The 25,474-nt window shown below is 48.7% G+C and overlaps 1 protein-coding gene across 4 annotated transcripts; it reads right to left on the reverse strand.

Annotated features, from left to right (window-relative positions):
- Window positions 1-18: 18 nt before the first annotated feature.
- PHLDA1 (pleckstrin homology like domain family A member 1) lies at window positions 19-23,731 on the reverse strand. Of its 4 annotated transcripts, XR_007504615.1 has the most exons (4): window positions 22,921-23,487; window positions 21,594-21,841; window positions 17,602-17,710; window positions 16,316-16,706 (listed from the first exon to the last, which is right to left on the reverse strand). XR_007504615.1 is itself a non-coding variant. In XM_049792083.1 (2 exons), exon 1 carries the CDS (start codon window positions 23,367-23,369, stop codon window positions 22,926-22,928), a length of 444 nt encoding a protein of 147 aa, XP_049648040.1. In that variant the 5' UTR covers window positions 23,370-23,731; the 3' UTR covers window positions 18,133-21,841; window positions 22,921-22,925. The 4 variants fall into 4 exon arrangements, 1 of the variants encoding a protein (XP_049648040.1); XR_007504616.1 differs by lacking the exons at window positions 16,316-16,706; window positions 17,602-17,710 and adding an exon at window positions 19-41; XR_007504614.1 differs by having other exon boundaries at window positions 16,311-17,710.
- Window positions 23,732-25,474: the final 1,743 nt, after the last annotated feature.

Consider the following 25,474-nt stretch of genomic DNA (forward strand, 5'->3'; position numbering starts at 1 on the left):
CGCCCTGTTACGAGGAGCAGCCGTCATTAACGGGTGTAAACCTAAATGAGGAATAAAAAAAAATTGTTCGCCTTGTTTTCACAGCTCTCCCTGAACAAAGCGCCCTGGGCAAGAGGGTTTTGGGGTGCAAACATCTTCCCGGGGTCCCACCAGCCCAGTCACGGGGCCAGAGTGGCACTGGTGGCCCTTCATGGCTCCCCTGGCACCAGACCTGTGTCCCCCCCTCCACAGGGCTGTATCCTCACGGCACAGCTATTGCTGGCACCAGCACAGAATCCAGGAGGGCATTTCTGTGCTAAATTAAAATTTTCTTACTCTGGAGACATGTCAGCTCTTCCACGTTGCCAGGATGGCCAAGCACATGGTAGGAATTGTTGCAGGGAAGGAAGACAGAGACAAGAGGCATATGGAGAAGGGGAGCACAACCGGAGGGGTGAAAGCCATATCCAACAGGATTTTGTTCTCCTTGTCCTGATAAGCTGCCTGAAAGCTCTGGCACTAAACCCAGCTGGTCTTGTGTGAAATGCATCTTCGTGGAAGACGGAGTGATGCTGAAATACTCATAGCAGCCCACATCCAACACCACGAGTGGAAAGAAAATAATTCAAGGCATGAAAAAAATCACGGTGTCTTCTGATTAGAAAGACACGACCCATGTTTTCAGTGCCATGGTATACATGTTCTTATAGTCAATGTTTACAGTAGCAATAGAAATGGTTTTGTCACACAAAAATAATAGTTTACATCAAAAAAGTTATTTCTTTTCCTATTCATTTCTCTGGATATTCATTCTTATTCATTCTCTGGATAGATAGTACAAGTCAGGCAAAACCTCAGAATTATAGAATTTCCCCCCCCAATACACTTTTTCTTCACTCAATCGTAGCCTTTTCTTCCCCCATTTCCCCCTCTTTTCCCTACCCTCACAATAAAAAAATGTAATTTGAAAAAATAAGGAAAATCAGATTCTGTATCTAAATAGACAGAGAACTCTTCAGACCCTTTCACAGCCCAGCCAGGATTTTGGAGTAGTGAAGGGGGAGGGAATCAGCTCAGTGCAGGTTACCTGTGCCACATTATGCTTTGGAATTACTTTTTTCTTACTTGAAAGGAGTTACTAGGAAAAAGGAATTTCAGGGTATACCAACAGTCGTTCCAAGCAGATACCCTCCTTCATGAATCATTTCCTCTGAAGTTAAGGAGATGAGGTACACAATCATATCATTGCACATGCTTGTATAAAAGGTACAAAAGGCCTTTTCTTTTAAAGTTAATAGCAGGAGAATGAAATAATCTCTTCTTTTTTACAAGAGAATAGTTTCATTGTTCTGCCCACATACTTTATTTGTTGAACTGACATCTGTAATAGTGAAATGGAAGAGGAAAGGGAAGCGGATGAGAGAAATAAGTGAATTAAAGTATTTGGGATAAGCTTTTGGAGAACACTATATGACTATGTTTGAGTAAACTTGACATGATCTAAGCAATAGCACAAATAATCAAACACGGAAGGAAAAAGTCCACACTGATCTGGTTGCAAATGTTGACCTCTCTCCTACATCACCCTTCCTACAGTGTTATTCTAATTTGCTTGTAAGGCTGTTCCCTGAAGGCCCAATTCCCCTTTGTACGTAGACAAAATTTCCACTGCGGGCTTAGAGAGTTGGTTTTTACTTTAACGTGTTTGTCCCAACAGCAGCTCACTGTACTAGGTTAACTCTTTCAACTTAATTTTGGTACCTCAGTTTTAGACGCCCCGTGGGATTCACACCGTACTGCTGTGGACGAAATATGCCGAAAATACCTACTCCGCAGCAGGGCTGAACAGTCTTATCCTTATCTCCAACCCAGAGTCCAGGCAAAGTGGCAGCCCCGTGGCCTTGCAAGGTATGAACCAACACTGGGGTGAAGAGAACCTTTACATCCCACTTCTGCCAGAGAGGACCAACACATGCCCAACACCAGCATCCCCAAACCACCACTGCCGGGGGTGAGGTCCTGCCACCGCGAGGACCCTCATCAGGGGGTTAATTCTTGCAGAACAGGGCTGTCTGGAGAGCCAGCAGACATCTGGCTTGGTGGCTCTGCTCCTGCCACCAGGCACTGGCACTTGTGGCGGAGAGAAGGAGGAGGCGGCTGAACTGCAATGGGAAAAAAATACCCCAAGTTTTGTAAAGTTCTGCTGACGAAGGCAGCAGTCCTTGCTTTCCTTCCTTGCGCCAAGGATCTCGCTGAACCAACAAGACTGAAGACCTTGCACAGCAAGTTAGAAGAATTTGTCGCTGTGCAAGGAAGCCCCCCAAATTTTGCCAGTATTCCTCAGCAACGTCCCTGCTTGTTAAATATTCTCTGGGTGTAATGCGAGGGATAGGTTAATTAGCACGTACATTTTTATGTGGACCAGCTGTCTACTCTGTCCGTTGTCAGAAATGCGAAGTCCTCTGGGAATCCCTATGAGAAAACACACTTTGTCTTCTAGGAACAGAATGGTTTTCTTTTAATATCCACTTCAACTGTAACGCATTTAGCCTATAAATCTTAACAACAGATTCTGGCCATTGATGTATTGTTTTCTTATGCTAAGCCTTTTTTTTTTTCTCCTTCCTCCTCGGATACCTTATACTCTGTGTTTAAATGTGAGACACAGCTGTCTCTGCCAGCAGGAGTTCACATTATAAAAATCACCGAGATTTACGCAACAGGTGTTCTACCAACCCACTGCGCTAACATTTTCTCCATGCAATGAAACAATATACTGGGCTGGGATAAAAAATAAATCAAATTAAAAGAAGAAGAAAACATTTGCTGGCTGGAGATTAGACTTGGCGCAAATTCAGCTTGAGAGCGGAGTCTTTATTTTTCTCTTAGAGGAAACCTAAATAGCTTCCATAGAAGTGGATGGGTGAAATTGGTCGGGCAGAATATACGTAAAGGAGTGCCAACCCTGGGACAAGGCTTAGTAGAAGGAGGATAATTGGGAAGAATCTTCTTTTAAAATATATGCATATCAGTTGTCCTGATGCCACTTCACTGAATAGTCCAGGGACACTTACAAAGCAGCAGAAACGAGGCCACAGACTAATGCGTTTCAACCTCGCGCAACTTTCAGTCCTGTAAGATTTTTCTAGGCCATGATGTGCAGAGCCCTGGGTAGAGATTTTTAAGCCTACTGGGTTTTGGGGGTTTTTTTAGTCCCTTTTTGAAGATCCTTCTGTTACCCACAGACCACAAGTTTAAAACCATCGCTCCAGCCAAACAAGCCTCATCGCTCCTCACATCCCCCAAAAGCTGAAAACAGCTACTAGTAGTTTTAAAATATACACTGTGTGTATACAGTATACGCATATACACAGAGTCTATATATCACATAGAATGTTATTATATTTAGACACATGATACATAATATTATACCAAAAGTGACCCTGCTGCCAAGCGGTTGCAGCAAGAGGAACACTTTAAGTGTTTCATTCAGTGCAGGAAAGAAGCATTCAAAATTGCATACGGTATGTATATAAGAGACACATTGACACTTGGTACTCAAGCTTTCGACTGGATCAGATTAACGGTCCCACAGGAGGCAGAGTTACGAGCTCAGGAAATGCTTAGCACTTATCTGCATGCTTTCTTCTGACAATGTGTTGGGAGGCAGAAAGTGGGGACAGCAAGAAAAACAGCCATTTCGTGGGGGAAATGCACAATACAGAAAATGGCACCCAAATTGTGGGAGCGGGGTCCTGCTCTTCACACTTAAAAGAAAGCCAGATTTGAAGGCTCAAAACCCTTCGCAAAGAGGATTTCCACCCTGGGCACATCTTCCCATCTCCTGCCTCTCCCCACGGCCAATGCCAAGTGCTTGAATTGCCTTAATTCACACTCGGGAGTAGGACCACGCTCTCCCAAGAGCTGTGCAACTTTAAAGACAGGTAGAGTGTTTCACCCTGCCTTCTCCAAAGAGACTTATGACAAGAGATTTCAAGCAAAGGAAGGAGACAAACCAAAAAGGAAAGCTGAAAAAAAATCATTGTTGGCTTACACACAAGATGGTTGATCCAAATGAAGAACATACAGAAAAGATGAACCAGTGCTGACCGTGACCATACATACATGTGTCCTTAATGATTTTATTAACATATTTAAAGTACAAAGTCTTGAACATTGTATCCAAATGTCAGACATTGGAAGAGGCTGCCCAGGGAAGCGGTTGAGTCACCATCCCTGGAGGTATTCAAAAAGCAAGTAGATGGGGTACTTCACGACATGGTTTAGTGCTTGGACTCTATATTCTTGAAGGTCTTTTCCAACCTAAGTGATTCTATGATTCTATGATTCAAATCAGACGATTCACTATCATGTAAAGAAAAATGTGCCAAATAGTGGTGACTAGGGAAAAAAATTAAAATGTGCAAGGATTTTTGAAGTACTATCACTCCATGTTACTGACTTGTGGGTACCCAGCAGAACACGGGAGAGTTGTTAGGAAACCGGGCATGGTCCAACCTGGAAAAGCATTGCACAACTTCAAAATTATCTTATATCCCTTTCTCAATTATTGCTGGTCGGCTCAGTAAGATAAGCCCGCTGCCTTTCAGTAGGCACAAAGGAAACAAAACCTCTAAGAGTTACTGCGCACCTGAACAACAGTATCGGTAAACTCCTGAGGGAAATAAAAAGCAGAGTCTCCAGCCAAATGTTGACTGTGAGGATTTAAAACTCTGCTGAAACATGTGTTTCACATTCAAGCTTTTCCTGTGAATTACAGTTAGCTGTTCTGAGTATACTGAAGATATATGAGAAAGTCTTAAAGTCCTAAACTGAATGGAGGGATTATATTTGTTAATACCGTGCCAGAAAGCTCTAAATCCCTGAGGATGAGCAATACCTTCCCGCATATGTGACAATTGCCGTTGTGATTTGGGGTGCCTCTTTGCTAATCACAACGCAGCCATCGGCACTAAAAGCATCCAGCACAGGACGTTACGTTGTTAAGACAACCTTTGTCTTTCTGCGGCGATTGGAGGTGGCTACGGATTGCTTTCAGAGGAAACGATCCGGCCTTCAGATGCGTGAAATGCCGAGACTTCGTGCTGCCGGTTATTTTAAAAACAAGGAGGCGTCAGTCACCATCAGCAGGGCGGCAGCGAGACCCCCTCGGCTGGGGGAACCGCTCTCGCGTCGCCCGCTACTTCATGGCTACTTCATTTCGTGCTTGCCGCTTTTAAATAAAACCTCCTCTCCCCACTAACCCCTCGCAACCCCCTCGCCTGCGGAAAACAAACGCGCCATATGCTATCCCCTTCTAGCTCACCCCCCTTTTAATTAGATTTCCCGTCTTACGCTGACAATTACCGCTGTAGGGCCGTGGCCTCGTGGCAGCGGCGCAAAAGGCCGAGCAGAAAGCCCCGCGCAGCTCTGGGACGATGCTCAGATGGACGCCCCGTCAGAGAAACAGCTGGGAACGTTATTTGGAAGCGGCTCACCCAGGAACCACCGTCAGCCGACACGGTCCCGTTCTACTTTTAGCACCTCCGCCCTTCGTTTCGACACGCGGGGAGATACGACTCCAGCTTCTGCGGGAGCACTCCCACGCCGGGGTGGGGATGGGATGGACGTGTTTCCCTCACAGATGTCCGACAGCCGAGAGGGACCAGGCATCCACGGCACGGGCAATGCCGGGGCTGGCCAGGCTCTGCTCCGCCAAACGTGGCCGGATCCTGCCGAGCGCCCGAGAAAGCCCCAGCCCGGCTCGTTCCACTTGTCCCGGAGCTGCCAGCCACACACGCACCAGGATGAAGGGATGTGCTGGAAATCTCGGAGGGGTCTGGCAAACAAAGAGCCCGACTCACCACCGCAGCTCCTAATGGCAGCAACTGAGAGCACGGGGGAAACAGGGCAGCGAAAATAAATAGCTCTGCTCTGGAGGAAGTTTTGAACGTTTTAGAGCTTGCAGCTGGGCAGCTCTTCTGGAAAACATTTTAATACAGGGAATTAAATGTTTTCCCTGAAAGCCTGCACTAAAACTGGATCTCTTGAGGGAGAGGATGCATCCTTCAGGCGGTAATTTGCTGATGCTATTTCAAAAGTGTTGAGGTGGGTCACGTACAACCTCTCTTAGCCTCTCAGTCCTTTCGGTTTTTATGCTCTGCACTGTGGGGATGGGCTTACTCCAAGTTTTTGCAGCTCATAACACAGCGGTACCATACTGGCTCCTTGATGTTAAAGCATAGACAAGACCCTGCGGCAGCATCACTTCTCCACTAACATGAAAATTTCGTTCCAAGGGGTAATCAGTCCAGCCTCAACCACTCTGTTTTATTGGGTTACTCCCTCTTTGAGAAATCTTTCCCCTTCCATAACAAACAGGCATTTCAGACACAAACCCGTCTTCCTAACAGAGGAAGACATCCTAGGCTTCCCTCCACCTTTTCTCTATGCAATACTTGATTTGCCATCCAGGCAGTCATACATGTGAGTCCTTGCAATACTTCCAGGAGAAGCAGGGTTTCTCACATACATGGTATACGATACCTACAGAACCTACAATTTTAGGTAAACAAAGATATTTGTAACCAGGGGTGTGAAATGAAGATGGTCACTCGGCTGCAATGTCCAAGGGTCACCTAGGACCTCAAGGTCTTTTGCTTGGAGATCATTGCCTCTCTGGGCTGCTCTTCCATGACTCACTCTGCAAACCAACTTTGTTGCCACAGCCAGGAGGAAATGATTCATAAATATTGACCTTTCCCCTTGCCACCCCTGCAAAATGAGGTCTGTGTATAAGCATTCACGGAGCTGGAGCCATGGGAATTACAACTAGATAAACCATCCGCTGACAACAACATCACGCAACCGCTTCCCTGCCTGTGCTAATGGTGGAGATGTTTGCTGTGAGCCAGACACAGTCACAGAAGAAGAGATTTGGGGCAAAAGAGAACAATTAGGCAAGGAGAAGGTGAGTCAGATCAGGGGAGGCTGAGAGGGAAGTGTCAGAGCGGGATGAAATCCCTTGGTCTTCTCTTTGCAAATACTACGAAGCCAACATCTCATAGAAAAATAGACAAGCTTAGAGTTAATAAAACCAATATCCTTCATGCCACACTCGGTCTGTGGGATTCACAGTGGCAGATCAGCAGCCATTAAAGAATAATACTGCTTTGTTATTATTTCCAACATCCCCAGGACATAGGAAGCCCAGTCCTGGGTGACCAGCCTGCCGTCGACGTGCTGCCCAAACACAAGGTGATGAGGGGTTGTGACCCAAAGTGCTCTCAGCCAGTGCTCCTGCCTCCAGGGGTGGGTGCAGCAGATGGGAGGCAAAGGCGAGGGGAAGGACAGATTCCTCTCTGTGTCCCTTGTGAACCACCCTCACAACCTAGGAGGTCCCTACCGCTTCCAGGCAGACCTCTCATCGAAACTTCCCAGTTTAAACATCCAAGAATTGCTTTCAGTCTGAAGACAAAGACAACCAAAATGAACCAAGATTTCCATTTCTTTACCACACTCTGTTGGGCTTGACCCCTGCCCAGCAGAGTGGTGTTCCCAGGGCTTGCAGCATCCCTCATACAGCTATAACCAGAAACAGATAATTAAACAGGCAGGAACGTCACCAGGACCTGGCAAAGGAGACTTGTTCCTTACTTTTAAGTCCGTACTCCTATGAGGAGCCGCCAGAGAGGAAGACAGTAATGTCAAACCTTTCACTCTCCTTTAGCGAGCGTTGCCTCGAACGACTAGGCGTCTGGGTACGGGTCACTCTTCACGTACCAGACAGAGCGGACCCTCCACCTTTGGACACGGCGATGGTGGATGGAGCGTAGAACAGCCAACATGCGCTCGCAGGGAAAGCATCCATCTTTAGAGGTGGGAATTTTCTTCAAGCCAAAACTTTAGGGCCGGACCCAGCTCCAGCACAAAGCTGTGGCTAGCCTGTGGCGGGGTGGGTAGCCGGGGTTTGGGAGGGCAGCCCCCCACACCGCATCGCCCTGGCACACCCCCAGGCAGCCGGCTCCCCGACCAACCAGCCCCGCAGCCACCGGTGTGGGGACGGAGACTTGCAGGGAGAGTAGGACCATGGGGAAACCTCACCCCGTACGAAGGTGGATTAAGCGCCCGCTCCTGCTCCCAGCAGCCCACGATGAATTTGGATCGTCGCTCGTTTCCCCCAGCGCTGGCAATGTCTTTGCAAAGGAGGAGGTGGCTGTGAAACCACCCTAAATGTGCTGTGCGGGACGGGGCTTGTGGGCAGCCTCAGGAGTAAACAGCCTAAATGTGACCCTGGCTCAGAGGCGGGGTAAGCAACAGCTTGGTAATTATTTAGACCGCATAGAGAAAAGACTTATTAGGCAGCTGTTAGCAAGCAGGCAGAGGTACCAAGATGAGCCAGGCTTTGTGCTTTAAGAGCGGCTCCGGGGATCCAGCAACCAAGAGCAGCGTTTCGGCCACTTGGTGCCATACGGCACCCGGCTCTGCCAGCACGACAGAGGTTTACCTTCCCCTCCGCTGCCCTCGAGAAGCACGTTCTCAACTGCAGCATCCCGCTGCTTGGGTGAGGGAGGCCTGCGGGGCTGGAGCTGGGCTACCGGCTGCCGGGGAAACTCAGGCTGGGACAAACGTGCCCCTTCGGACACGGTGCTCGGAGCAGCCACGAGCGCTGACGAGGCTTCACGCCCGCGTGGCAGCTTTGCGACGCGAAAGCAAACGGGCTGGAGCAGGGACGAAGGTACGGCGCAATTGGGGGTGGGGAGCCGATTCCCACCCTTGGGACAAATTTTGAGCAAGTGTTGGCACATCAGGGTTTGCGCAGGTTTCGCGTGAGCAGGAGCAGCCTGGGCCTGTTGTTGCAGACTGCCCGATCCCTTTGGGACGTGCCCTCTCGTAGGATGCTATCTAATGATGCCACGCTTGGTTTTCCTCACATTTTTATTATAGGTATTATGAGAAACAACTCATAAAACTCTGTCATTTCTAGATTGTTGTTGAGAAGAGGCCAATAGCTATTCTGCCTGCAGGGGAATGTAAGTAATGAGAAAGATGGCAGAATTTAATCATTACTGAGCAACACCTATTTTGTTACCACTGACCGATTTCGAGTTCCCAAAGATAATCAGGAAAGTGCAACCAAAGTGTTGAAATGGCTCCTACAGACTCGGGCCCAGGCCAGATGTCCCTTCAAGTGTGCTCAAGTGGGATCTGTGTGTCAAACAAGCTCTTTCTTCAACATCTAAACAAGCACTGGAACTCCTTCCAGGACCTGCAAGACTCGACTGTCAGAAACCACCCTATCAGAAGGTGAATACCCAAATATCTGATGCTTTTCTTATTTTGTGCCTGCCTCTCCTTCTCCCGATAACCGAGCAGCTAAAACAAATTATGACAAATGCAACTGAATTATTTTTAAATGTCTCTTTCATATTGGCAATTGAACAGGATCTGCAAACTTCCTATTTTGATCCCAGACTTTCTAAAGGGACAAATCCTTCACTGAAGTCAATAAAATTTTGTCATAGGTTTCAGGGGTTCCATAATTTCACCTGCAGAGCTTTCCTCTTTATTTTCCTGAATGCCCCATTCACTTTAGCCATTCCTTCTGAATTTTTGAAAAGGTTTCATCAGTGCTGTTACGGCAGCAAAGGTGGCTGCACCAGAAGCCCCAGGGGCGCGTTCGCTCCCAGTGGAAGGGGTCTTGGCGAGTTTAGGTGGCATTCAGCCAAGGAAAGCCAGGTCTGGTCCTTGCTAAATCTTCCACCAGCATGTTTTGAAGTCTAGTAGAAAGACTCCCTTGGATATGGGCGCAGGATCCAATTACAAGGCCAGGAAGGGGCAGGGAGAGGCCCTGGCATCCCGTATCCTCAAGACCCTTACGCGGAGCTGCTGCTTTTAGAAGTCACCGTGCTTCTTAAGCCATTTCACCAATGCGTCGCTCCCACTGAAGGACCGAGGGTCTCCCTACGCCCCTGGGCAATGCTCAGGCTGAAGGGCAAACGTTAAGGGATGGCGTGCCCTTCCCTCCGGGGCAGCCCGCACGATTAGGAGATCGTATTGCCAAGGAGGCCACGCAGTTAATCAGAGGAAGGAGCGTGAATTATGCAGGCTCCTCCACCGTTCGCTTTCCACTGACGTGCATAACGACTGTCAGCAGCAAATCCATCTTCTGCAGAAAAGCCTTGGAGGGTGCCAGGGGACCACAGAGGAGGAATCTGAGCTATTTCTCAATGTCTCCATCAGGGACTTGTCTCCTTTGTGGGCACCTGGGCTCTGGTACCTGCCAGGGAGCCCCTAGTGCCCCCCTGACTCCCGTGACCCCCCCGGGGGTGGGCATCTTTCCACTTGTGTGCACGCCTCCGTGCACACAGACCTACAGGCTTTAACTTCACAAGCTGAGCAGACCCCAGAGCTTTACAATCCTCAAATATAAAAAATTGCAGTAAGAAACGCTCCCCACCATCCTGAGCTGCAAGAAGATGTGGGAGCGTGACAGCTTCTCCAGGGTGGGCAGTTATTGAACATCTCTGGCTGCTCCACAGACTAATTTTTCATCATTCCTGGCACACGTCTGTGAACATGCAGGGTTTGAACACGCTGAGTAGGTGGCGTGCAAACCTGGGGGCTGGAGATCTCTTTGAAGCTACTGACAAATTTAAGAGCGAGGTTTCTTGGAGGAGGGAGGGGAAGTACACAACAATTGAGCTTTCCTCGTCAAAAAGCCATTAAAGGATGTGAAGGGAGAACAGCGACAGGGTTCGTAAAAGCTGAGGATTTTTATGGGCTGGGAGCAGGCAGCAATTAAAAGAGCTGACTGCAGTTCTGAGCTATTTAGCCTACTGACATTATAGCATCTATAGCAACGCTGTTAAATAGACCAACAGCAGTAAATTGCAGATATAGCGTTCTGGTGTCATGTAGTCAACATCTGGGACCTGAAAACAGCTGTATCCCAGTGCACAGGAACAGGGGTGCGACTCACAAGGGCCCCTAAATCCAGGCTAACCCTGCCAGCTCCAGAGAAAGCCACGCTATTAGGAGTTAGGCACTTGCATAAGAATCACGCTGAACGAGGTCCTGGCCCTCTGACATGCATTTCTCCATAATCTGGGAATTCTTTAGGTTATAAAAGCATTTTCTTTTCCCAGAGGTACATACAAACCTTGCCACCCCAAGCCTGCCTCTCCCAGGTGGTGGCTCAGGGAGCTGCTGGATTTTACAGCAGCTGTGTAAAGTCAAGGTTAAAGAAAGGCCACAAAGCACAGGATTGGAAGACCTGTCAAGAGCATCACATAAATAAACCATGCTTTTAGATCCATCCTTGCTTTCAGCACACCTTAACTCTTGCCTGCCACAGAAAGACAGCAACGACGGTGGCAAAGGCAAACCAGATTTTACCTTAATCAACCAACATGCGGGAAGCAGCGTTAGCAGCTGCGAGAGGGGAAGCACAATCCCATCACCTTAACGTCTGCGAGTGCTTTTTTTCAATGACTGCAGCAAAGGTATGGCAATAAAAAAAGACACCCCTGAAGGGCATCGGTGCAGGATCGCCGTTGTGGGACTTTGCCTACCCAGTACCCCTGGGCTGTGACAGCCGAATTAAGAGCGAGCCCCAGCTCTGCCGGAGTCTCATTTTACAAGGGCAAACCTAATAGATGATGGTCGCGTACGGACTGAGCAGAGGACATACCTGTGGCCGCTCAAGGGCTACCGTATCTTTGCAAGGCACTAGCCTCACCAGCGAGGCACACAAAATGGATGGCAGAGCAGCTGCTGGCATCGTGGTTTGCAAACCTCTCCCGCTGAACGCTGCGTGCTCCGCTCGGAGACGAGGCAGGGGAAAGAGGGCTGGAGAAGGACTAAGCATATCCAGAGCTCAGCAAAACCAAATTACTTCTCCCGAATTCAGCTTGATTTAAGGTTTTGACTTCACGTTGAGTGAATGCTTTGAAAAAAATCCTTAAGTGAATGCTCTGAAAATTAACCGTTAAATCTGCTCAGATTCAGTTAAATTAAAACATTAGGAAATCTAAGCCAGCAAAATGATCTTTGCGCCCATGCCAGCTTTGCAGTTATATATATATATATAAAATCTTTCCTTTTATGCAAGCTTTGCATTGTGTTAGAGCCCTGCCATTGCCCAGAACAACAATTAAATACTACATTAAGGCTACCTACGTAAGCACTTACACTTGCTTCAGCAGCAAAAGAGGTTGCTGCAGACTTTCAGCTTACAGGAAAACGACCGAATCCTTTAGAATTACCTTTGGGAAAAGAAAATACCTTTTGGCAGGTGGCTTTGTGGCTGAAACACGCAGAATTAGGGAAAACCTAGGAAGACAAGACGACCCCAACCACGCAAACGAAGGTGCCGAGCATGGATGGCCATCTGGGATGGCCAGCACCCTGCTCACCGGGCGAGAGGATTTCTGTTCTCGGGGTACGTTTATCTCGCACGTTCAGCTCAGAGGACCTTCCCCCCCCAGCCCCAGTTCAAGACAGGCCAGCGGGGCCGTTCCTGAGGTTACTAGCGGCAGAAGCGCAGGGTTGAAGGTGCTCTGGAGATCCCCCTTCCACTTTCCGGAGAAGCCCCCGTTCAGCTCCTCATCCTCGGCGCCAGCACTCGCGCACAACCGCCACGAGGAGCGGCACCTCCGCCGAATTCGCCGGCAAGGCGATGCCACAGCACACCCCTGGGAAGGCTGGCGAGCGCCTTCGACGTCATTTACGACAAAGCCCGTTCCTCTTTCGCCTGCACAGAAGCCTTCAGAGCTTGGGGCACGGCCCGGGAAGGCTTCTCCCATCGGAGATAACCAGCACCAGCAGGACAGAGACAAGCCCCGAGCCGCCCCGGCTGCCTGCCCTGAGTCACCTCTGCCCGGCGGAGCCTTCCTCGCCCTCTCTCCCCGATGACTAAGGGCGATGAGGAGGATGGCAGGGAGCTCACCGCCCCATGGCTGCAGTTTCACAACCGCCAGACGTCTGCGGGCCGCCACCACGAGCTCCTTAAGCCCTCGGGAAAACACGGAGGGACAATTTCCAAATTGTTTGGGAGTGATTGGAGCGGCTTCCCTGGGGCGGCAGCGAAGGGCTCCTTTGCAGCTGCTGCTCTCGGCTCTCTCCGGGCTAATTCTTAAACACGGGAGCGGGCCCACGGATTAGAAACGATCTGGGTTTCATCCCAGACATACCCACCCAGCGAGCCGTCACCCTCCCTTTTACGCAAGCTACTGTCTTTTCTCTAACAATGAGAATGGGGGGGAAAAATGGCTTATTGTTGATAATTATCACCATTTTATAACGTCTTGCCGCCCTCTCGGCCATCAGACACCCCTCTCCCTTCGCACCCGACCGCTCAGCTTGTGCCTGCAGAATCATATCAGTCACTTTGGGCTCTGCAGCTTCGTTCGTCTGACTCCACCTCTGCTCAGAAAGAGATCGGCCGACCATCCTTCATCTTCCTCAGCTCTGGAAAGACAGTCGGTCTATTTTAGAGCGCGTGTATGTGTGTGTCCCCCAAAAAAACCAACCCAGCAGTCTTTTCCCAGGCCGGCTGGGTGCCCTGGTGAGGAATGCTGACAATCTGCCGTCCGGGAGCGGAGCTGTCAGCGTTATTTCCCGACCGCTGAGCCCTCAGTCGTCACTTGCGCCAAGGATAAGTATGCAGCCCGCTGCCTTGTGACAAGAGCTGTGACTTTGTTTAGGAGCCAAGCACTAGGAACGAGTACCAGGGAAATGTGGCTTAGTGGAACAGGAAATATTAACAATCGGTGATAAAAATGAAAAAAGGGGCCAGCACACGTCTAACTCGGCTGGAGGCAGCACTCTATGACAGGCTAAGAGTAGTGACAGCCCCCCAAAAAGCCAATAAAGAAAGAGCTTTTCCACTTCAAGGCTGACTTTTAAAAGAATGGGGTAATTTTTCTCATGTTCATCTGTGCGCAAGAAAAGCCTTTAAGCAAGGTCATCTGCATATTGCAGTAACTGCTGGCACAGGAAAGGGCACGGAGGAGTTTCCAGCGCCACAGACAGTGTAAGGGGCTGTTGCAAAAGCCCACAAAGAGAGACTCACACAGCTCCATCACCCTCCAGCAGCGGGTTTGGATAAGCCGGTTGTCTATGAGCTACTACACCTTTGTACACATCAATCAATTTTTACCTTTTTTTCTAGTAGATAAACACGTGATTGGGATGTTTCTGGCTTAAAATTTTCTCTCAAAACTCCTTATTTCTGAGTGAAATGGTCAAGTGATATTGGAATTGTAGAGAGAAGAAAGTTATTTCCCTTTTCTTTTTTTTTTTTCTTCTATGTGTGCTTTAGTTAAGGCAGTTAGCAGGCTGGAAAAGCTGCATTAACACCGGATTCATATCTATACAGTCCTTTCAAGTTATTATGGAGCTGATAACCTCCCTTTGTCCTTGTAATCCGCAGTAAATAGAGGAGCTTAATCGCTCCGGAAACGGGGAACAACTCGCAGATCCCTTTGCTCCTCTTACGCTGTTTGCACAACGCCTAGTGCTGGGAATAACCAGAAGCTGATTTAATAATCCAAAATCATCCAAAGACTCTGCTAAATCCCATGTGAAACCTAAGTGTTTTGTCTTGCTCTTATCTCCACCAGGCAAGTAGCTGCATCATGATGGTTTTGTGGGGTTTTTTTAAGGCTGGAACTTACCTGCCAGGGCAGTCACTCATTTGGGTGCCCACCCAAGGACCTGGTGGGGGGCTTGGAAGTTCCTTGCCACGCACAGAAAATGAAGTAGCCTCTGCTGAGAGAAGCAGCGTTTCTCAGGCAGGGACGGGGACCCTGCCTACAGGGGGAACGCTGCTCTCCATCTCCCCAGGCACGACCTTGGGCAGGCGGCACGGGCTCTCCGGTCCCGAGTTTCCTCTTCTCTAAACCAGAGATATGATATACAAGTGGGCTGAGAGCCTTGCAGAGAGGTGTTATTGCCGGTACAGGGAGTTATCGCCCCCAGGCCCAGGTCCAAAGCACAGAGCAACACGAAGGAGAGCCGTTCCCTCAAAAGACCCTGGCTCTGGCACCCACTCCAAGAACAGGCTGGATTTGTTCTCCGAGTCGCAGGTTCACTGCTGTTACTACGTGCCGTACTTTTACCTTTATAAATGGCAGTAGGTGCAAAAGATCCCAAAGGCTGAGCGGCAAAACCCAACAAAAATTACAGTTCATGAAATAATCCCCTCCTAAACAGTATATGACCCAATCCTTGAGCATCCTGCTGGTTATAATCAAAGCCATATGTACAGTCATAAATATGAGAAATATTTACAAAACACTGACAAGATCTTAAAAACAAAAGCAGCGATTTCCTCATCTCGCTGGAAGCCTTACAAAAAGTGGGGTAGATTGTCTCGTTTAAAATATTCTGCTGACCACAGAGAGCTGTATGCTTCAGCGTAATGCTTAGTCATTCTATACGTATTTACGGGTTCTGTTCATCTGCTGGGGCCGGTTACAAACTACTCCAAGACAAAGATTATGAAGCAGGGTCAATAAAAATTTTGTTTATGCGAAACCTACCGTTGTCATAGCACCATTTTACACAAAAGGTAAATCAAACCCCTATCCAAACAAGCACTTCCCCTGCACTGGCGGCTGGCATCGCTAGAGACATCTAGCAGAATGACTGGGAAGGGCTGGAAAATTGGCCAATTTAATGTTTCTGTGATAAGTCTATACTGGGGAAAATGCCTCTGCTTTGATGTTTTTCTAAAAACCTAAACAAAATAAAAAAAATCCTGAGCACTTCGGCACAGAGGCCTCACCTTTGGCTTTCCCTACAAGTCTCCTAAGGAAAACCTGTAGGTGCTGCAGCCAAACCAGGCTCTTGACGCGGAGCGCGAGCTTCACGTGGGTGCCAGCTAGCAATACCACCTCATCCCCCAGCACCTCACCCAGGAGCTGATGCCCCTTTCCTTGTAAATTCAGTGTGTAGCATTGGGCCAAGACCCCACAAGTAGCTGAGCCCCATCGTGAGGTCCCAAGCAGCTCCCAAGTCCTTTGGGTGTCAGGAGACCTTGGGGGGGGGGGGGGGGGGCAGTTCTTAGCAGGACCAAAGTCACCCTCTTTTGCTCTGCCCAGCTTCAGCAGGGAAGGCACGAAGCAACGCTGTGAGCAGGGTGTAACAGCTGTGCCGTGTTTCCAGGGTCCTTACCTCACACATCACAAATCCCCCAGTGGAAAGACAGAAAAAACACTATCACGTAAGCTTTTTTAAAATGACTTAAGTTGACAGTCTTCACAACAGTTGCTTTAAAAAAAAAAAACAAACAAAACAAACAACAACAATAAAAAAAAACAAGCAGAAAACCACATGGGTAGGTGAGGAAAATCATTTAGGCACTTTCTAGGAAGGACTGAGATGTTCCTGCTTAGAAACTGGCTGTCAAAGAAGTAAAGGCTTTGGTTTGGTTCTGATTTGGGTTCAGTTACAAAGAAAACTGTTCTATTTCAGCTGTGCTGTGAATTCAGTGAAATTCCAAGAAGCCGTTCTAGTCTAGATTTCATTTCAGAGGGAAAGAAAACATTTAGATTGGTCTTCTTTCATATTTTATTTTGCTCAGAAAACATAGGTGTTATTCCCTGTTCTTACTCCTCTCGCCCTCGTTTCATTGGAAAAGATGAAACACCAGAATGTCAGTGTTATCCTGATCACGTCCCATCACTGCTGGCATAGATTACGGGGTTTCATTCCTAGGTTTTCTAAACAGAAAAAGAGAAGCAGCCACCAGTTTTGCAAAAGGTCAAAATCTGTCTTAGTCTGGAAGAATTCCTGTTGATTTCAGTGGATTTTGAATCAGGCCCAGATTTTATCTCTGTACCTCGCACTGATCCCCGAGTTTCAGCACTCTTCCTATCCTACTTTGGATCAGAGAAAACTTTTGAGAAAGCCCTATTAAGACAATATTCCCCACTAGGAAAATAACGGCCCAGTTTCTAGGACTACTTCATATGTACCACAAATAGACGAGCAGCCTTATTTTATACCCTCTTAGTCAAAACTTAAAGCAGAGAAACACATTTTTTGATGCCCCTTTACAAAGATAACACCATTGATGCAGGAGCAGAAACAATGACAAACTATTAAATTCTTGTTCTACGGCATTTATGCCCTTACAGAGCTACTTATTTATCACTGTTATTAAAAGTTCATAAGGGACATTTCTAAAAGCTATAAGCAACAGTGGGCCCTTGAATAGACAGTAAATCCACAAATGCTTCATTGGCTTTTCAAAGCTGCCGAGCACCAGAGCTTGTGAGAGGTCAGCTCTTTAAGCCATCGTTTGCCTATCAAATATTAAGTTCAAATGCCTACATTCTGGATGGTTACTATTGAAAAAAGAACCTGTACTTGTTACAGCAATAGCCTTCTCATGGAAGGGGTTACTGGCGGCTCTCCGGTGAAGGCAAATGGCACCGGTAAGTCTAGGTCAACGCACACTGTGCCACGAAAGTCAATACGCTTTCAGAAGATGCTTAAAAATGAGGACCTGCTGCAATACAAATACACCTCAGGGGAGTTCGAGGCATCCGAAGGGCTGCAGTTCTGCGGAGACCCCAGAGCAGCAGAAGTCATCGCACTTTTTTCTCATCATACCTCATTTCTTTTCCCACGGAGCTAGAAGAGAACGGGTCGGAGGATACTCCGAATGGTGGAAGTGTTCTTTCTGGACTACTTTCAGGTTACTTGAAATTCAATCGCAGTGCTTCAGATACATAAAAAAGAGCAACAGGGCACATTTAATGCTGCATTTTATATTCCTAATGTCACACAGAGCGAGGCATTCACAGGTAAAGATTATGAGCCTGAAGTCTGTGTCCCAAAGATCTGTCGCATGTGGACTGGGACGCCAAGCAGAGTATTCCTGGAATTAGTAGGACTCTGTGGGTGCTCACACATCGCACCCAGCAAGGAGCAAAACTGAGGACTCTGAGCCTTGTAATTGTACAATGTATAAAGATTAATTGGAGCATCTAAGTGGGTCTTTCCTTCAGAAGGTACCTACACAGGTTCAAGGTGTTCCTCTTAGGCCCTTAGACTGACCTTAAAACATTGGAAAACCTTAGAGCAGGCTTTAATCATAACAGATAACCCACCAACCAACCATTCCTTCAACATAGAGAGCTCTTTCGATAGATACCTCTTTATTTGAAATGGAATGCATCTTGAAAAATATGAAAAATAAATCACATCTCTCAGAAATCATTTATGAGTCATATTTACACACAATATTTTTTTTGACGACACCAATATTTCTGCTCACAATAGGATATGCTAGAAAACATTTGGTACATCACTGCAGCTATAATTCAGAAGCTGGCATTTGCATATCATGAACCTTAAAAAAGAGGAATTACTTCAGGATGTCACAGAGACAATATCCACTTGATCTTCCTTTTCCCCCAATTTCTAAATTTTCTTGGTCACCACAGCTTGAATATTCTTGCTGAATCTGCCCCTTAATCACTTTTTTTTTTTTTAAAGACATGTAATTTTGACCTCTTTATGAACAGACTGTCCACACTTTTGCTACCTATACCAAGAATTTGCCTCTGTGTGTTTTGCTGGCATTTTTGTTTATTCTCTAATGAATTTACTCCAGCCACATGCTGTTGGCTTTTTCTTTTTTGGTAAGAGGAAGGACGACCTGGTTTCTTTACTTGCAAAGTTCCAGTAAGATGGAGCATAATCTGCTGGACCTACTTTCATAGCCATCCCTTACAAGGCAGTGATGACAGTATTTAACCAAGTAGCTCCAATGAAGACTATGCAGTAGCAGAGGGGCAAGCCAAAAAAAGCCCAGAACTACCTCATTTATAACATCAAAGAATTTCTTGGCCTAAAATTACTATCAATCAAAAAAAACAACAAAAAAAACCCCAACCAAACCAAAACCACCATGGAATTTAGAGCGTGAGAAAGTTGTCGGATTGTCCACGTCAAGACAATTTAGCCTTATTTATACTGACATGGCATGAGCCACACGGTCCGACTGTCCCCAGGGGACCCCAGCCAATTTGTTCCCATTCAGTTTCCAGGAGACAGTCCAGCAGTACGAGGGGGAGGTTTGATCCTTACCCCCATCCCACCAACTCAGGCTGCAGGCCCAGGAACAGCTCAAGGTGGATTTTGTGACACAACCATCTCCCACGCTATGAATTTGCCCGACACTAACGTTTTTAAAGAGGTGACACACCAGGCAACGACAACTGGCAAGGGTTTGCTGGTGAGCTATGTCAGACCAAATGGTTTTGAGAGCATCCTTCAGACCAACTTAAAACAAGAAACGTAAGGTGCAAGTGGGACATTGACCTTGAACCGGTGAAAAGGACCAGCAAATTCAAAACGAAAGCTGTTTTCTCAAACCTTAATGTCAATTATATCACTAAAATTATCATCTTTCATTTTCAAAGTACAAATTCTTCCAGAAGAGCAGTAAAATTTCAGCTTTGGACTAGATCCATAGACTTGTGTGGCATTCAGGGGCTTGCATCCACTGAGGAGAGGAATATCTGCCTCTCCTAGAGAAATACGTGTGTCTCCGATCACATAGGAATTAATTTTCATCAATTACATTTATCCTTCAGTAGGCTAAAACGTATTTTAGTAGGTGAGATATCAGCGATACGTCTGTACATCTGAAAAGGTGTATTAGTTACTCAGTAAACTGTAATTAATGACTCTAAAGAGAGGAGCCAAATTACAAATTACAGTCTATTTTGTGAGTCTTTGACTAGCTCATTAGAGAATCCCCTTGCAGCTCTAACATCCAAGCGTTAGCAGAATGATAATGGCAGATGTACAGAGATGTGGAAATTGGCTATTATGATTGCCAAGACAGCGAATCTAATCCTAGAAGATGCAGGGCACCTTCGATTTCAATTAGTCTCAAAGTAATAACTTTGTTAGGACAGCTGCAGTCTACCACCCCAAGCTCGTCACGCAACCTCGTCAAGGGCCAGATCGGAAAGAAGCGCTTGGCAGTAACCGCAGAGGACCGCCGAGGTCCGGGCTTTAATTCTGCACCACGACGTGTTTTGCACCTCTGGGTACGTGACCCCAACCCCCGGGGACAAGGAACAAAAGAGGAGGACTAAAAGAGATCTCGACTTATTCCTTACAGGCCTGAGCTTAAGCTTAGGGTGCAAGGGAAGGGACAGTCGTGTGCGGCAACCAATTCCGAGATCTTCCTTCGAGCGTCACTTCAGGTTTTTTTTGCTTTTAACGCTTCGAGAAACAGCTTGAACTGAGAACACGGGGCTTTTACAGTCAAGCTACACCTCGGTTACACAAACAAGAGAGTCCTGGATGTGTAGCTTTAAATGATTTTGTTTACTTTCCTGGAGCTTGTAAAGGGGCCAAAAGCAGTTTTTGCCACTACGCTAGCTAAAATAAATAGCTCCGCGGCTGCAACTTTTTACCTTTAACCAGAGATAACGGGGTGCATCGCTCCGTCCGGCTCACGACCTCCCCGCTTCATTGAAGCCGGCGGAGCCGGGTCGCAGCGGCACACAAGGTGAAATCCCCCGTCGCCCGAAGAGCCCGGTCCCCAAAAACCCATGGGCCCGCGCCTGGCTCCCTCCTCTGCTCTGGGGCGAAGAGCTCCCAGCCACGCTCGCCGGCATCGACACAAACTCCCACTGACTTTTAAGAGGCAGAGGAAGACACACCAGCTGTGCAATTAGCCCTTTGTTTTCCAACTTCACGGCTTCGTCAACGTTTTTAGAGGCGAGATCGCAGGCGCCTCTCGCCATCTGACAGTGCTAAACACCAAAATTCATCTAGTTTATCTCAGCTAGAGAGCAACTTTCAGCTTATGAAAACTGTGACCAAAATAACCCATTTGCACACTAAGACATACGTAAAATGGATTTTAAACTAGGGGCTACTTTAATGCAAGACATTTAAAAACCGCCGTGAAAATTCGACGCAGGTCGAGAGCCCAGATCGCTTACAAACCGACCGTGCAGAGGGAGCCCTGAACTCGGACGCTAAGAAATGTTCACAAACGCTTCTCCGGCCCTCCAGCCTAGGAGCAAGTACATCCAATGGGTAAGGGGAATCCAACTGCGATTCTGTATCGCAAAAGAAGTTGGTCGGGTTCCCCTCCGCTCGTACGTTAAAACAGATGGGTTTTAATCTCAGAATGACAATCAACGTTACTTTTTCAAATAACCAAGCGTGAATAAATTTTATCATCTTCCACCACGTGTGGCATTTTAAAAGAAAAAACATTTAAAACCCAGACTAAAATTGTTATTCTCACTAGAGAGAATAGTTTTCAATACGCAGTATGGGTTTCAGCCAAATTCCAAACCTCACATCACATTTTCCATGTTAGTGTAATACAGTGTGTTTCGGGTAAAAAATGAAAAACTCTTTTGTCAAATTGCGCCCAGCTGAACTACCCAGAACTTTTTAGTTCCTTTAGGAAGCTAACATCCATGCTGGGTTTTCCCCTCTGCTTTTTGGATATGGCCTACATTCAGAAATGTCTTGCAAAATAAGCCTTTTAAAAAAACCAAAATGAAACCAACCAACCAACCCTAATAAATAAAATAAAATACATTAAAATAAAGTTACGGTACATCATGTCTCCTAGAAGTCCCATCACACCAAAGGATCCTTTCCAAGGTTCATAAATAATCGATTTGAAATGCTTGTCGGCACCGAGGGCAGCAAAGCAGCAGCAGCAGCTAGCTGGGGTTCAGGTTGTCGAGCCGCTTCTCTCCAGCCTACCCCCATCTCCGGCGTTTGCCCAGTTTTTGACCAACTCAAGTACGTCCGCGACGAACGCGCTCAGTCCCGCTTCCCCGAAGCGCATCCTTAGCTTCACCTGCAATTAAGAGGGCACAGCACGAGGGGCAGGCGGTGAGTGGAAGAAGCGATGCCCGCAGAAGGTTCTCCCCCCCTTCCCTGGCACCCACGAGGTCGGCTCCGGTCCTGGGGGCACCCAGTCCCGGAGCGGGGTGCCGGAGCAAAGGGGGAATCCGGGAGGGTTGCTGAACAAGGTGCCGGAGGAAAGGGGTTCCCGGAGGGCTGCGGAGTGCCGGATGCTGGAGGGAAGGGGGATCCTGGAGGGTTGCGGAGTGGGGTGCTGGAGGGAGGGGGTCCCGGAGGGAAAGGGGATCCCGGAGGGTTGTGGAACAAGGTGCCGGAGGGAAGGGGGTCCCGGAGGGCTATGGAGTGCCAGGTGCTGGAGGGAGAGGGGCCTGGAGTGAAGTGCCAGAGGGATGGGGAGGTCCCGGAGGGTTGTGGAGCGAGGTGCCGGAGGGAGTGAGGATCCTGGAGTGTTGCAAAGTGGGGTGCGGGGTGCCAGAGGGAGGGGGTCCCAGAGGGTTGCGGAGCAAGATGCCGGAGAGAGCGGGGTGTCCCGGGGGACTGCAAAGTGCGGTACTGCAGGAAGGGGGTCCCGGACCGGGGTGCCGGAGGGAAGAGGGGGTCCCAGAGGGCCCCAGAGCGGGGTGCCGGAGGAAGGGGAGTCGCAGAGCAGGATGCCGGTGGGAAGAGGGGGTCCCGGAGGGAGTGAGGATCCCAGAAGGCTGCAGAGTGGGGTGCGGGGTGCCAGAGGGAGGGGATCCCGGAGGGTTGCGGAGCAAGATGCTGCAGGGAGGGGGTCCCGGACCGGGGTGCCGGAGGGAAGAGGGCATCCCTGAGGGCCCCGGGGCGGGATGCTGGAGGGAGGGGACGTCCCGGAGCAGGGTAGCAGAGGAAAGAGGGGGTCCCGGAGGGATGCAAATTGGGGTGCTGCAGGGAGGGCGTCCCGGAGCGGGGTACCGGAGGGAGGGAGGGGGGTCGCGGAGGGAAGAGGGCGTCCCGGAGGGTTGCGGAGCGGGATGCCAGAGGGAAGGCGAGTCCCGGAGCGGGGTGCCGGCGGGACGAAGGGGTCCCGGAGCGGGGTGCCGGGGTCCGTACCTGCCCTAGGCGGAGTTGGAGGCGCTGCGGAGGCGGGGGCCGTGGGGCTGCGCCAGGTGCTGCTGCTTCTGCCGGGTGGAGCGGACGGCGAGGATGGCCTGGCGGTTCTTGTACTGCACCATCTGCAGCGTGATCGCCGCGTTCCAGCCCTGCTCCTGAGCGCACCGAAAGTCGATCTCCTTCCCCTCGGCCATCACCACCGTGAAGTAGACGTACTTGCCTTTCCGCTCCACGCAGTCCACCGTCTTCATGTTGGAGAAGTGAAGCTCCTTCATCTTGGCCGCCGGCTCGGCCGGCAGCGGCTGCTGCGGCGGCGGCTGCTTGGGGGGGACGAGGAGCAGCCCCTCCTCGGTGAGGATGCAGCGCTTCTTCTTCCAGAGCTGCAGGAGCCCGTCGCTCCTCTTCTCCAGCACGCCCTCCTTCACCGCCTTGCAGCCGCTCTCCAGCATCCTTCTCGCATGGGCCGGCGGGGCAGGGAACCTTCCCCCGCCGCAGGGGCTGGGGTCGGGGGGCAGCCGGCACCACCCGATCACTCGCCGCCCCGCTCCGGCTCCCAACCGGAGGGCCGGGACCGCCCCGGCCCGCAAGAAGCGGAGCGGCTGCCGCCCGGACCGCGGCGTGGCGGGGCGGTGCGGCGCGGCTGGGGCTGCGGGCTTTTTTTTTTTTTTTTCTCCGTCCCCTCGCCTTTTGAAGGCTTTTTTTTTTTTTTTCCCTTCTGCTTCTTTTTCCCCTTTCCCACCCCGGAGTGACACCCAGCGGAAAAAGCGGCTCCTCCCGCCGAGCAGCGGGGATGCCCGGCGCTGCCGACGGCGCGGCCGCGGAGCGGAGCGGCTGCCCGGCCCCCTCCTCCTCCTCCTCCTCCTCTTTAAGAGCGATGGGAGGAGGAAGGCGCTGGGGGAAGGCTTTATATTTTCTTGATATCTTCCCCCCGCTGTTCTATTTGCCTATTTTCCGCGGTAGCCTGCCTTTGGCTTCCCCCCGGGGCGTTCCAGCCGTCGTTGTTGGGAACAAACGCCCTCAGCCTTCCTCCCCCCGTGGGGAAGGACACGCCGCCCGGTCGTGACTCAAGCCCAACGAAAGCGGTGTCGGTTTTTCGGCAACACGCCGGTATTGGAGCGATCGCCGCTCCTTTGAACAAAGGGGAGAGCCTGACACGGCCCGGGGCGACAGCCCTGGCCCCACGCTGTCGCGACTGTGCCGGGGAGAAGCAGTTTCTCACCCTATATTATCAAATACATCTTCTGCACCCGCAGCAGCGGCCTGAGTGAGGGCTAAGGAAGCAACAAGCCTTATCACTTCCCCAAGGAAACCCTAGAACCTCAGTACCTGGAAATTTTAAAAGTAGACTAGAGAAAAAAAACCCAAACCCAAACAAACTGGCAAACAGCTAAGACCATTTTTCTCGTTATTCTGCTTTGTTGCCACACATTTGCCTATTGTTCAGATTCTGCCCTGAGGTTAGCTTTTGAATTCATTTATTTGAGTAGAAAAAGTGACCTAAGGTTAGTTAACATGAAACTATTTAAGTCCTTTCATGTATTAGGTATAAATCAAAAGCCTGCAGAACTGAATTTGGCTGACAATGCCAATGTAAACCGAATGCTGGAAGTTGCATACTATGTTTGAGAGCACTGGTTTTTTGAACATGTATTTAACATGGCCATAAAAAAAACCCCAAACCCTCCTCACAGTAATCTTGGCAGCTAGGAAGCAAGTCATGTGCTATAGCATAGGTCAGTGGGAGGACGTTAGAAAAAAAATATCAATATTAATGATAGCTTTAAAGGAGTTTCTCTCTGATAACATTTTAAAAAGGATTTCCTCCCATAATCTTTTCCTCTTGAAGTTCAAAGTTGATTTTGATAAATCACTGAAAGGTAAACAATTAAGGTAATAACAGCAGTTAGAATTATTTAGCTGTTTTACCTTTCCTGAGGTAACTGGAAGACACTCAAATCAGTAACAAAGGCAACTTGCTAGCCACAAACTGAACAAAAAAAAAAAAAAGGAGATTAACACCCATTTATCTAAAGAATAGTCCCTTCTCCTTAGAACTTAATATATACCCTAGAAGATATAGGTCATTCTCACAACCATCTCACGCCTATTTTAACAGGGGCACATGCTAATTTTCAAGAGATCTGAACACCATTCACTATTATCTCAATCTGCAGTTCATCGCCATTTGAACCTAAATTCCCCAGAGCAAATATTTGCATCTTCAACTGCCGCTGCACGTACAAGGAGCCTCACACAGGGCTCCAGCGAGGTAAGAGAATCTGCCTTTTCACCTGACATGTTTTACATCCAATTCACTGCTGATTAAGTGCGTCACATGAGCAGAGATTTAATTTTGAAGTTGTCAAACTAAAACATAAACTGGTTAAAATGTATTCGTCTATACCAAACAACTTAATTAAAATACTGAGTTTATGTAAGGCATAGGACATTGAACTAAACCTAGAGAAGACCAATTTCTAATAATTCACCTGTTCAGTTTTGGTTCCTGCTCCGCTGCTGTAAGAGAATAGCTGTTTGCTTCCGAGTAAACGCA

This window comes from Accipiter gentilis, chromosome 34 (genome assembly GCF_929443795.1).
Source record: "Accipiter gentilis chromosome 34, bAccGen1.1, whole genome shotgun sequence".
NCBI lineage: Eukaryota > Metazoa > Chordata > Aves > Accipitriformes > Accipitridae > Astur > Astur gentilis.

Excerpts from the sequence above, each read along its gene's own strand:
- PHLDA1 (XM_049792083.1), bottom strand. The coding sequence starts at position 23,369 with ATGCTGGAGAGCGGCTGCAAGGCGGTGAAGGAGGGCGTGCTGGAGAAG.